Below are 14,032 nucleotides of genomic sequence, written 5' to 3' on the forward strand. Positions count from 1 at the left end.
TACTTAGTGTGAAAAGACTTGGGCAGTATAGATTAGCTGTCAGTACCACTTATAGTGAACCTGTGTCACTTCAGAGTACTGTATGAAGCTTCTCTGTTGTTTCATTGTTGTCTGAGCACAATGCTAGGAGCCAGAACTTCCTGAGTTCTTATCCCACCTCTGTCTGTGTGTAACTTTGGGCAAGTCACAGACTCTGTGTTGCCCACTCTGAGTACTTCTACTTCACTCCCTAAGCTGGTCACTTTTTTTTTTTCTAATTTAAAACAAAAAAGAAATTTCAATGAAAAATCCTAGAGGAAAAAATTGACAAAATATTTGAAGTTCTTTTCTTATCTTTCAGCCAACTATAGAGCTGGTCAGAATGTTTTGAATTTTAATTATTTCAGAAATACAGGAAAAACACAGGTGAGAGGAAGCTAGTGATTCCCCCCCGCCTCACCCCAAACACACCCCCACTTTAGAGGAGGGCCTCATTCTGTAGTGTGCTAATTGCCTTTAACTTCTGTTTGAAGACAACAGGATGTGAGGATGCACAGGAGGCACTCAGGAGCTTTTAGTATAAGGCATGGGTATTTTGAGGATTAATTAATGTCTGCAAAGCAATTTGGAGGTGGAGATACATTACATATACAATGACGTCCTTTTATTATTAATACAATGTCATAGCAAGTCTATCAACTCCTCTTTGAGCTGAAAAGCAGTAACCAGTGGAAGGATTCAAAGTCAAGCTTCTTGACCTCAGCTGTTAAAACCCCTCACCACTCTGCCCCTGCTTACTCACCTGATCTTGTCTCTTGTTGGTTCACTTCCCCACTCTGGCTAACCCCACTGCTCCTGAATTAATCTGTAAGACCACTATACTCTTTCTTCACATCCCTCTAGCTTGTCTTGCAATATTGGCTCGGTTATGGGAGAGTCTAAAATACTTGCTGTTACTCTTTTAATAATTTGTAGGTGGGGAAAAAATTCCCAGAATTTTTTGCCACTCCCCCGTCAACTTTACCTACACTTCCCACTCCAGTGGAGTACTAGAGTCTATGGGAGAGTGCTCAGTGGTTGATTTATCGCGTCTTCTCTAGATGCAATAAATCGACCCCTGCTGGATTGATTGCTCCAGAGGTAAGTGTAGACATGCCCTTATTTACTAACCCTTTTTCTAAGGGCAAGTCTATACTACTAAATTAAGTCGACCTAAGTTGCATTGAATTACAGCCACCACAGTAATTAAACTGCTTTTGCATGTCCACACTGCGCTTCTTTTGTCTGGTGTGGGTCCTCACTAGGAGTGCTTGTACCAATTTAACTGGTAGTGTGGGTCATTGTGGGACAGTTTCTCAGAGGCAGCAACAGTCAACATAAGCAATGTAATGTCTACACTGACACTTCGTTGACCTAACTACATTGACTTAAGTGCGACGTCACTCGTGGAGGTGGAGTTAAGTTGGTGTAGTGGGCGAGTTACATTAATGAGAGCTGCATTTTAGCATAAATACTTGCTGAATAAGGTCAATGTAAGTTGTCTTATGTTGACATAACTCTGTAGTGTAGACAAGGGCTAAGGAAGTGGTTGTCCTTTGGCATGCATTTTTTTTACCAAGAATGTTGAACTCCTGTCAGCAGCCTATAAAGTTTCCACAAAATTGTCACAGAGTGTGACTTGACATTGCTCTTCCTTCTTGCTCCCTTTCCCTCTCTCTCCCTATTCCTTCAGATTCTGATTTCTTTTCCCTGTCCCAGTGTTCTAGGGACTCTTTTTTTGGCAATTTCCCCTCATCTTAGTGTTATATATACATTTTCTCTCTCTCTCTCTCTCACCTCTTTTCAATCTATTGAAAATAAGCACAGCCCACATTTATTATTAATAAAAATAGCATATGAATAAAAGTGACAGTGGCTTGTTTTAAAGCAATCAAAAATAGCTGTAAGTCTCTGCCAAATTTAAGGTAGCCAGAAGAGCCATGTTTAAAAAAAAAAAAAAGGAAATGTTCTATGAGTTACAGGAAAAAACGGCCCACATACCCAGACATCACTGTGTAACTTGGGACCTACTTAACAGTGTGTGTAGAAAGATGGTAACACACTGTCCTGTTCCTTCTCACCACACTGCTGTTCCATTTCCCTCTCTCTTCCCCTGCAGTTTCTTCTCCATCAGCCTCTGCCTCCTTTTATTATTCTAGTTGTTTAGAAAGAATCATACCCTAGAGTTCTGAATTAAGAGATAGGAACCCTTGTAAGCAACACATGAATAACTTTAAACACAGAAACTACTTTCACCCTCTACTTCATTGGTCTTGTTCACACATGAAGGCAAGAAATCCTCCTGACTTGGATATGAAATAATGCTTGTGCGCTTCCAGGATATCTAGGTGGGTTCTAATTCGGAAAGACCTCACTTTTTCTGTAAACATGGAAGAAGTGGGTAGCCTAAAATGACCTCTGAGAGCTGTCTACACCAAATCTGGGCAAATGCATTCATCTGTTCGGACAAAAAAATTTTACTTTGGCAGAGTCAAAGATTCTGCTTTGATTTTTGGAAATGCATACTTTGGCACACTAGCTACAAACATGCACTTGAGTCTTCTAGCAGCATTACAGTTACATCTGGGAACTGTTCCAGGAGTTCCATTTGTCCTGCCCAACATTCACAGAAGTATTTATAGCTGGCAGAAGATAGCTGACTCGGGGACCCAAAGTACAATTGTTGTTCTTCCCATGTTTTCACAAACTATGTGGCAACTGGAATCTGGGACTGGAATGCTTTTCGTAGTGAGGTGATTTTCGGTAGAACCTTCAGACAAAAGTTTAATTAAAAGGAGTTTAAAAAATTAGGAGGTGTTACTGTTTCTTACGTTATCCTCTGTAAACATATATTTTTAATGAAACAGAATCTAAGCCTTCAACTGAGAAGTGTGCGTGGAGCTTTGATAAGCCTCTTCTCCTTTTTGGATGAATATCTTATACAAAAGTACAAAGTCCATCTCATCAAGGAATAATATGATGACGTAGTAATTTGGTTTGAAGGACTCACCTGCTTAAATTTATGCTTTTTGGGCTTCATGGTTCCCGAAAAATGTCACCTGAGAAGCCAAGTTATCAATAAAGCAGAAGGCAAAAATCCAACAATTTATATATGATGGAAAAATCATCGTTTTTAAAGTTTTCTCAGTTAATTGCTGTGAGTTAGAGATCTTACAGCGAAGTAAGAGGTTAAAATCAACTCAACTTTTTCACTTCTACAAGGAGAAAATACACCCTTGCACTCAAGTCCTGAAGAACCTTATTTTATTTCCAAATTATTACTTAATAGATATTAAATATTGCATATATTCTTTTAAGGAAGAAAAACATATTTGAAAGTCCTTACTGATAATTTTCTGAAGATAAAATACTTGTGTGATTATTTTGTTTCAGGCCCCCCACCTTCCAGTGAAATACCAGCTGGCAACTATCCATTCCTGGTGGAGTCAGATGATGGGAGGCAGGTGCCAGTGGTACAAGCCTATGCTTTTGGAAAATATCTTGGTTATTTAAATGTAACATTTGATGATCAAGGAAAAGTAATTAGTACATCTGGAAACCCTATTCTGCTAAATAGCAGTATTCCTGAAGGTATGTGAAACAGAGATGTGAGTTCCTATAGATCACCCAGCTAAACTTTTAGCTTTATTGCTTTTTTTAAAAGTAAAGTACAATGCTACAGGAGAATTTAGCATTCCTCTTAATTTGGTCATCTTAAGCATCAAGTTCTGGCTACATTATAATGCTATAACCTGCTTTCTTCACTGACTCCTCTTAGCAATCAAACAAGTTTCCAGTTTATCACATTTCAGGTGTTCGGGTTTTTTTGGGTCTATGTAAAATCACTAATAGCTTCCTCATGACATTCAGGTGATATATTTCCATGACATTTAGCATTTTTAGGAGACTCTATAAACATTTAATCTTAATATTGCTTAAATGGGCATGAAGAGTAAACTAACATCTTATCCCATAAGGATGGTTCCTTCAGAACAGAGTTTCGAGCAGGATGGGGAACTCTGGACTCTTGGGGAACTCTGCACTTGGTTTGTGGACAAAGAAAGGGCTTTGATCTCTGAGGTTATCAAGCCAGCACTTTTCTTAAGCATTTCAGTTCACTCTAATTGTAAAAACAACTAAGTAGTTTTATGTGGGTTGCTCATGACCTTTTAAATACATTCAGGCAAAGCGCATCGATGTGCAAATGTAATATACAAAAAAAACATGTTTTTCATCAAACATCATAAAACTATGAAGGAGGAAAATCCTTCCATGGTTTGTTTTGTAAATAGATCTCTCATACTTCCAGCCCAGCCACCCTGTTTATTCGTTTCGTTTAGTGGTTGCTTCCTGTCTGATGTACAGATTACGAGTTCTCTGGGTGTGTATTCTTTGTTGCTTATCTGTTCGTTGCCTTCTACAGTGGGGCCCTGATCGTGGGTTGGAGCTCTTAGGCACTACCAGCATATAAATAGAAGAATAGGTCATTTCAAAATTGACAGGGTGTTTCAGCTTTGCCAGTCACATGGTTTTCACAAATTTAATGAGTTTTATTAAACCAAGCCTTGAACATTATAGTAATTCTGCAATGTCAGTGAATGTTATAATTCAGACTACTAGATATTTGCATGGTGAAGTGTGCTTAATGTTTATATGTTGCTTGCAAATTAACCTTGTAACATGCCAAATGATGTACACAATACAAAATCATCAGAGAAATTGTATGATGGCTGTATCCAAGTTATGTTTGGTTTCTGAAAATAAACCATCAATTTGCTACTAATAGGACAGCTATGCATATAAAATTAATTCCTAGTTGAGTAATCCTATATGGTTATTTGGGTGATTATTGGTATGATTGTTCAGTGTTGAAATATGCAAATAGTGTTTTAAACAAATTTGTAAGGTAGTGCTGCTATAACTAGGAGTAACTGAGATCATAAGTAAGAGAAAATTTAGTTTGAATATTTAAAAAAAAAACAACCCTCGGCTGGACTGTGCAATGAGTCTATCCGTCTCCCAAAGGACGTGGTAGAAGTCCCATTCACTGGCAGTTTAAAACAAGACTGGGCAAAAGTAATTGTAAATGTACTACAGGGAATAATCCTGCAGTGGCAGGGGATCAATTCACTCACCTAACTGTATTTTCTCCTATTTCTAGGTTTTATGATGACGAATATTGTAATCTTCTAACAATTAGGATCCTCTGTAATTTCACTCATCATTGGATTTCATGTAAAGGAAATTTTGATATTGTTCAATGAGGTCTCATGCAAGGAAAGGTTAATATATTTTAGAATCACTATGGAGCAAATTTTCCATAAAATTTGTATGAACGTAGGGGTCTAATTAATGGAAGACTTGTTCTTTGAGACGTGACGCTCATGTCCATTCCATGCTAGGTATGTGTGCGTCATGGGCACAGTTGCCAGAGATTTTTCCCTGCGTGGTAGCCATTGGGCCGGCTCTAGTGCCCTCTGGAGTTGCGTGCACATGCACCAGTATAAGGGGCGCCTCCGGCCCCACGCCCTCTCAGTTCCTTCTTACTGTCCATGATGCTTGCCTGGAATGATCCTTCTTCATCTTGCAAGGCTTGTTTCCCAGAAGTGGTTTGGACTTCTCTGTCATATATTGTATAGTTATTGGACTTAGTGTGTATAGTTTAGTTTATGTAATACCGTTAACAGTTGTCCCTGTCATCGAGGGGTTGGGCATGCCCCAGTCCCCGGGCTTCAAGCTGTGTGCATCCTGATGCCAGTGAGTGACCCACACTCTAGCTGTCTAAAGCGCCTCGGGGAATCTCATGTTAAAGAGAAGTGCCAGATCTGCAGGTGCTTCAAACCGTGCACACAAAAGGACAAGGATATCCGTCTAAAAGCCTTATTCATGGAGGCAGCCCTCAGACCAGTCTTGGAGCCGAGCCACTCTGAATTGGCGCCAAGCACTTCATCTTCTACGCGAAGCGCTCCCCCTTACCATTCTCCATCCTCGGTGCCAAGGAAGAAGCATAAGAAACAGTGCACCGAGAGAGGGCACTCTCCGGTGCCCAAGAGGGATGAGTAGGGAGTGACCAGCATAGTGAGACCCACACTGGGCCACTCGTCCTCCCCAGAGCCACTGATGGCTCTGGTGATTGCTGCCTAGAGCACCAAGTCTCGTCTGGGACCTGCCTCCGACTCCTGGGAGCAGCCGTGGGACCACACACCTGTAGACCCCTTCGACCCCAGAGGCTTTCCATGCAGCAAAGGACCTGATGTCTCTTCCAATGCCGCTGACCCCTTCAAGCCCCCTGCCAGCCAAGGGGGCTGGGGATGGAAGTTCTCAAGGGGCAGTGAGCTTCTGGCACCGATCACTGCTGTGCTGTCAAGGGGCAAACCTTCCATGGTCCCGATACAATGGTTGCCAGCTCCCTGGCACCACCTGGAAGCACGTACTGCGCTGCCATGGATCTCCAAGGGAAGAATCCTCTTCAGAGTCCGAAAAGGAATCCTTTGCTCCACCTAATTCCTGTTGGTACCCAGGCTACACACTGGACTTCGGTACCATCCCCCTAGTTCGTGCATGGCCACCAGGCCCCTGGGGTGGCAGTACTGGAATCCATGGAAGTTCCCCTGGTATTGGGGCCCCCTTCCCACCACTCAGACTTGGTGTTGTCCAAGAGGCAAGCTATCATTTTTTCCTGTCCGGCACTGAACCTTGACTCCGGTACTCATCCTGGTGCTGATGTCCAAGAAATGGCCCCAATGGATGCGGTGGAGGTGGAGGAAGAGGAGAAAGCCCCTCCTCCGGTACAGGCCTCTTCCTCGTCATCCCTGGATGGGCCAGTTGCAGGCCCTAGTAATCCACTCCTGCCAGATGACTTCAGGGCCCACCAAGAGCTCCTGAAAAGGGTCACTGCAAACTTGGGACTAGACATCAAGGAGCTCACGGAGTCTGTACACAGCCTAATTGACATCTTGGCTGCAGCGACTCCCTCCAGAGTGGCCCTGCCCGTTAATGAGGTGGTGATGTGACCCATCAGGGCACTATGGCAGACTCCTTCTCTGCTCCCCACCTCAAAAAGGGCAGAGAAGAAATACTATGTCCAAGCCAGTGGGATTGAGTACCTTACTCAATTCCCCCTCCCCTGGGGTCCCTGGTAGTGTTGGTGGCAAATGAGTGGGACAGATGGGGCAGTTGAGTGCTACCCCCAGACATCAAGAGGCCTGTTGGGATGTAAGGTTTATTTGATGGGCAGCTTCCAGTTGAGTATCTCCAAGCAGCAGGCTCTGCTGGAAAGATACAATTTTAACCTGTGGGACTCATTGTCCAAATTTAAGAATTGCCTGCCGCAGGAGTTGAGGCAGGAGTTCACAGCCATCCTAGAGAAGAGCAAGGCAGTGGCCACGATCTCCCTCCAGGAGGCTCATGATGCGGCTGACTCAGCAGCCAGGACTATGGCGTCAGCGGTCACCATGAGGTGCTGTTCATAGCTTCATTCATCAGGCTTCCCTCACGAAGTGGAGCAGTCCGTCCAGGACCTCCCCTTTGAGGGTACGTCCCTGTTCTCTGAACAGACGAATTCCAAGCTTCATGGCCTCAAGGGCCACCCTTCGCTCCTTGGGCCTTTACACGTATCCTGCCTCCAGGAAGCATTTTAGGCCCCAGCAGCCTCCCAGGTTCATGGCACCTCCAAGACCCCTACAAAAAAAAAGAAGGGTTATAAGCAACGCCAACCCCTACCTTCTACCTCTGCCTCTGCCGGGCTTGCATAGTTATCCCAGCAGGGCCAGGCAGGCCTTTTGAAGGTACGCCTGAGGATGGTATACCGACACCAGATCAATCCCCCATTTTGTTTTTGGCCTCCTTTCACCCTTCAGCCTAGTGTGGTCATATATAGCATCAGACCGTTGGGTGCTCAGCCCTATAACAGCTGGTTTCACCCTCCAGTTTTCTTCCACCGCTCCCCCCACCCCTCTTCAGTGACCTTTCTCAGGAGCAGCTTCTTGTCCAGGAGGTGCAAGCCTTTTTATGTGTAGGGGCCATAGAGCAGGCTCCTCAATACTTGAGAATGGAAGGGGTTTTACTCCCGATATTTCCTAATCCCGAAGCCCAAGGGGGCGGTCTATGGCCCATCCTGGACCTGTGTCACCTCAACAAATATCTCAAACTGAGGTTCCGCGTGGTCTCCCTAGCCTCTTCATTCCCTCCCTGGATCCAGACTGGTACGCTGCCCTCGATTTAAAGGACACTTATTTCCACATCTCAATTTTCCATGGTCACAGGAGATTTCTCAGGTTTGTAGTGGGTCAGTGCCATTACCAATACACTGTGCTTCCCTGTGGCCCGTTGGCAACCCCACGAGTCTTCACGAAGTGTATGGCAGTGGTAGCAGCCTCTCTCAGATGTTGAGGCATGCAAGTCTACCGGTACCTAGACAATTGGCTGATCAAGAGTCACTTGTAAGCTCAGGTCCAGCACAGCATCTGTACAGTATGGGCCACCTACCAGGCCCTGGGTCTGTTGATAAACGAGTGGAAGTCAACTCTGGTCCTGATTCAGAGAATAGAATTCATCATGGCAGTGCTCAATTTCACCCAGACCAAGGCCTACCTACCAGAGCCAGATTCTGAGCTATGTCAGACCGGATCTCCAATGTCACGACCCTCCCAGTAACAACCGCTCATGTCTGCCTCAAACTATTGGGACGCATGACGGCATGTACCTATGTGGTACAGTACCCAAGGATATGCCTCAGACCCCTCCAGATGTGGCTGGCGTCAGTCTACTCCCCGAGAAGACATCACCTAGACTCAACACTCATGATTCCACCCCCCAGTCATCGCTTTGTTGACCTGGTGGAGAGACCCAGGATCAGTAATGGTAGGCGTACCCTTTGCTGCCCCTCAAACATCCATTACTCTAGTCTGAGATGCATCAGACCTGGGGTGAGGAGCCCACCTTGCCAGTCTCAGGACTCAAGGCCTCTGGTCCCAGGAGGAACTTGCCCTGCATATAAATGTCAGGTATGCTTGGCTTCCCCAGATCTCAGGCAGCGTGGTGCAGGTCCTGATGGACAACACTGATGCAGTGTTGTCCATCAGCAAGCAGGGAGGAGCACTGTGCCTTCAGCACTGTGCCAGGAGGCCCTCCAGCTATGGGACTTTTGCATGAAACACGCCATTCACCTTGAGGCATCACATCTCCCAGGAGCCCAAAACGCCGTGGCAGATCACCTCAGCAGATACTTTCTTCTCACCACGAGTGGTCTTTTTACCTGGAAGTTGTCAGTGTCATCTTTCAGGGTGGGGGCCTCCCCTGGAGGACCTGTTCGCCACAAGGCAGAACAGGAAACGCCATCAGTTCTCCTCACTGAATGGGCACAGCATTGGCTACCTTTCCGATGCTTTCCAGCTCTCAGGTGTAGACCACCTACTGTATGCCTTCCCACCAATTCTATGGGTTCACAAGGTCCTCCTGAAAATCAAACAGGACAAGGCAAGTGGAAACGTTTCACTTGTTGGGCCTCTGAGCTGAACCTCTCTCCACCCCAATCTTCTCTGCAGTCAACCATAGACTATCTGCTACACATAAAACATCAGTCTCTCTCTCATATATTAAGGTTCACCTGGCAGCCATCTCTGCCTTCCACCCTCCGTAGTGAATGGCAGAATGGTGTTCTCCCACAAGATGATGGCTCGATTTCTCATGGGGCTGGAAACACTCTACCCTCAAGTTACCCCTGCGGACCTAAACCTGGTCCTGTCAAGGCTCATAGGGCCACCCTTTGAATCATTAGCATCATGCTCTCTACTGCTCCTCTCCTCGTGATAGGTCACCACCTTGGTGGCAATTACCTCAGCCAGAAAGGTCTCTGAGATCAAAGCTGTGATGTCAGAATCCCCTTAAACAGTGTTGTCCAAGGACAAGGTCCAGCCTTGCCCCCATCCACCCTTCCTACCAAAAGTGGTGTTACAATTCCAGAACAACTAGGACATTTTTCTACGTCGTCTTCCCAAAACCTCACAAGACCCACAGAGGAACGGTGCCTTCATACGTTGGATGTAAGGTGGTCCCTCGCCTTTTATATTGAGAGAATTAAGTCCTTCTGCAAGTCCATCCAACTCTTTGTAGCAGTCGTGGAAAGACTGAGAGGGGTATCCATGTCATTCTAAAGAATCTCATCCTGGATAACTGCCTGTATCTGAGCTTGTTACGAGCAGGCAAAAGTTCTACCTCCAGGCACAGTGACTGCTCCTTCCACAAGAGCCCAGGCTTTGTTGGCAGGATTCCTTGCACAGGTACTTATCCAGGACATTTGCAGAGCTGCGACCTGGTTGTGTGTTCAGACCTTCACTTCTCACTACGCCATCACCCAGCAGGCCTACAATGTGCCGGTTTTGGGAGAGCAGTGTTGCAGTCAGCATGTCCATGAACTCCAAGCCCACCTCCAGGGGTACTGCTTATGGTAGTTGACTCACGTAATAGACATGAATAAGCACTTGAATTAAAAACTGTTACTAACCTTTTGTAACTGTTCTTCAAGATGTGTTGCTCATGTCCATTCCATGACCCACCCTCCTGCCCCTCTGTCAGAGTTATCAGCAAGAAGGAACTGAAAGGTGCGGGGTCAGGGGGTGCCCCTTTTACCAATGCATATGCGCATGACTCCTGAGGGCGCTAGTGCCGGCCCAACGGATACCACTGAGTGGAAAAACCTCCAGTAACTGTGCACACACACCTAGCATGGAATGAACATGAGCAACACATCTCGAAGAACAACAGTTACAAAAGGTTAGTAACCATTTTAACCTCATTCTATGCTTCTATTTTAGATAGAGTCTTGAGAGAAGAAGTTGACAAGTGGAAGATACAGCTAAATAATTTTTCTGCCCATGTGATAGGAAAAACAATAGTTTACCTAAATGGTACAAGTCAGGCATGCCGTTTCCAAGAATGCAACATGGGAAATTTGATTTGTGATGCCATGGTAAGAAACCACAGACTATAATTTAATCTGAATTAGTATTTGAGGGCTTTGGGACAATTCAACTTTACTGGACTCTAGAGAGTTCTATGATTCTTAGGGTTTTGTATTGCTTTCATGTTAAAGACTGGCAGTAGTGAGATGCCTAGCGGAGTTCATAGAATTCTGTGGCAGCAGTTACTCCTTTTAGAAGTGTTTGACATAGAAGATCTACCACTTCCTGGATAGGTCTGGAATGTGCTTAGTTCTCCCTTTTGGACTTTGATCCTGAGAGTCTCAAAACTCCCACAATACCCATTAAAGTCAATGAATAGCTCTCAGGAACTCACTGCTATGCAAGTTTCAGGATGAAACTCCTTATGTGGGGCCAGGGCTGTTCTCAATAGAGCAAAAAAGAGAACAGATCAGAAATTGTTCATTTATCCCTGGCACTTGTTGCACAAAGTTGTGTGGATACTGCAAACTCTCTGGGAATAGTCATTTGAATTTTTAATCAAATTTTGCTTTGATTATTAGTATTGTGGATGGTGCCCAATATTCACAGAAGGCCAATTTCTGATTCATAAACAAGTTTTTATGCTGAAAATTTGCTGAAGAACTAAGGCAATTCCAGTACAGTGATCGCTGCTTTCTCTTCCCTTCAGTCACTGTTTGTAATTTACCTGACAAAGATACTAGATTAGTCTGGTAATGTTTATTCTTAAATCAGGCTGATTATTACCTCATTATTCTATAGCAGTCTTTTGATTCTCTTGCTGTGTGTGTTTTCCATTACTTTACTAGAGATAAATGCAGGAGGATCTCGTGCAACCATTCTGACTTAAGTCAGGGTCTAATTTGGTCCTCTGAGCAACAGGTATATAGATTGTGCTTTACTTTTTTGGAAAAATCTGCACTCCATTTGCTTTCCTTCAATCTTCTAGTTCTCTACCTTCCCAGGATTTTTAAGGCTGTTTCAAAATATTAAATGCTAGTGATACAGTAAGTTGCTCTGTCAGGTCCCTTAATAATCTTGAAGGCACATCATTAGACTGATTTATGTGTTTAGATTTTCTAATTATTCCCCTTCAAGGTTTTAATGAGCAGCTATATTTAAGGTCTGACATTGCCTAATCCTTGTATAAATTATTGCTCTGTATTTCAAAATTTTCTGAAATAACACATCACCCTTTACTTCTCCTTTATGACACTGTCTACTAATCATCCCTTCCCTCATTTAGTTTTGGCTTTAGAGGGTGCAATTTAGGTTTCTATCTCCTATAATGTCACACTCTGGTTTTCAAAGAATACCAGAGATTGCAGGGAGAAAAGACAGAGGGGCTTATTTTTAAACTTGATTTGTTTGTAAAAATAATAATTAATAAAACTGGATGCAGTATTATTAAAAGTTTGTTCTTTAAGATAACTGTAAATGGCACAATTGATTGATTTTTCTCCCTAACTGCTAGGGAGAAATACAGGCCTACCAACCTGTAAAAAGCTCCCAGAAACTCAGATTTTGTAACTTGTAAAATTCCTACATATAGATTAAGCAAAGATTAAAAAGTGGTTAAAAATATTTTATGCTAATGTTACAGATTTACAATAATCTCAAACATCGAGATGAAAATACATGGAATCATGTTTCAATGTGCATCATGAATGGTGGTGGGATACGGTCACCCATTGATGAACGCAACAATAATGGTAAGTTAGCTTGTTTAATGATGCTTTCTATACTGTTGCCTGTACTTTTACATATTTTGCTATCCTGCACTATACTAATTACAAAGAACAGTTTTTCTGGATTCAGGACTATGGCCCTAATCCTGCCAATGCTTATAATTTTTAGTTCATGTCAGTAGTTTCACTGGAACCACTAACATGCATAAAAGTTAAGCACATTGTATACATAACTGATTCTGAAACACAATCAGAAACAACTAATATCTATATTTCAATGCTTGAGGGCGCACAGTGTAGTCCCAGAAGTAACAAATTAATTCAGCAAGCACCAATAGAATAATGAATAATAATCTCTCAATAGAGTTAATCCATTTTAGTATTTTAGGCATTATCAAAATAGAGTTCCACCAACAGATAAAATTGGATCATATAAAAATCTGAAATAACTTACAGCCATACTACCTCTTGTAAGTCTGGCCTAGACACGTAGGCTGCATCTGCACTGAGGCTATTCTCAGTTTCTCCCAGTTAGTCTAGCAGTAATGCAGTTGCAGCCATGCTGGCATTGGTGACAGCACTAGCAGGGTTTGGTCACTGATGTTTTTACCACTATGGCTTGTCATTATGCTCAGAAGAAGTGGAGATGGTATTCTTCACTTCCTATTTTAAACTTCTGTAGGGAGGCTATGACTGTTAGAAACCTCTTATGTTCTGCCACACAGGTAAGTGAATTCTGTATACTCTTATGGTGCCATAAATTCAGTCTAATATTATAAAATCTAAGAACAATAATGTTGGATAACTCATTCTGTAGGACTGCTATCGCAATTGAAAGCAACTGGATAAACTGGCTAAATTTTGTAAGAACTTCTGTTTTTCTTGTCCCCAGATTGACAGGTAGCCATTTTCCACTTACCTTTTTTCATATGGCAAGAGAGGTGATTAACAACGTTCAAATAACCAAATTCAGAGTAGTGAGCCAGCAGGTAGCGTGGGAAGTGGCGTGGTGTAAATTCTGAGATGTCGCTGGCAAACCATTGAAGCAAGTACTCATTTACAATGTGGTCCGTCATTTGCGACTGGTGTCCAGAGTCATTTGTGCACTGTTTCCAGGGTAGGCTGAAGCCTGGAAGTACTTTTTGTGGAGTTGGCAGTAAGGTGATTGCTTGGGACATTGGCATTGTTCCAGAAATCTTTCCTGTGTTCCTCAGGATTGCATGGCGATGCTTTAAGGGCTTTAGCCTGATCCAAAAAAGGCTTGTGATATTTCAGGCATATCTTTGGGAAGTTCTGGAAGTCCTCAACAGTGTCTGTGTCCTTCTCCTTGAGAACTTTTGGAAAATAGTCATACATAGCATGGGACAACCTCCTACATTAAGTAGG

General features: G+C 43.4%; 1 protein-coding gene across 1 annotated transcript in view; it reads left to right on the forward strand.

Moving 5' to 3' along the window:
* NT5E (5'-nucleotidase ecto) overlaps window positions 1–14,032 on the forward strand; it is a 46,857-nt gene that overhangs the window by 16,880 nt on the left and 15,945 nt on the right. Inside the window, exons 4-6 of the mRNA XM_027817716.3 lie at window positions 3,412–3,609; window positions 10,833–10,987; window positions 12,562–12,670. Of these exons, the coding sequence (XP_027673517.2) occupies window positions 3,412–3,609; window positions 10,833–10,987; window positions 12,562–12,670 (462 nt within the window). The remainder of the gene's footprint in view (window positions 1–3,411; window positions 3,610–10,832; window positions 10,988–12,561; window positions 12,671–14,032) is intronic.

This window comes from Chelonia mydas, chromosome 3, assembly GCF_015237465.2.
Source record: "Chelonia mydas isolate rCheMyd1 chromosome 3, rCheMyd1.pri.v2, whole genome shotgun sequence".
Classification (NCBI taxonomy): domain Eukaryota; kingdom Metazoa; phylum Chordata; order Testudines; family Cheloniidae; genus Chelonia; species Chelonia mydas.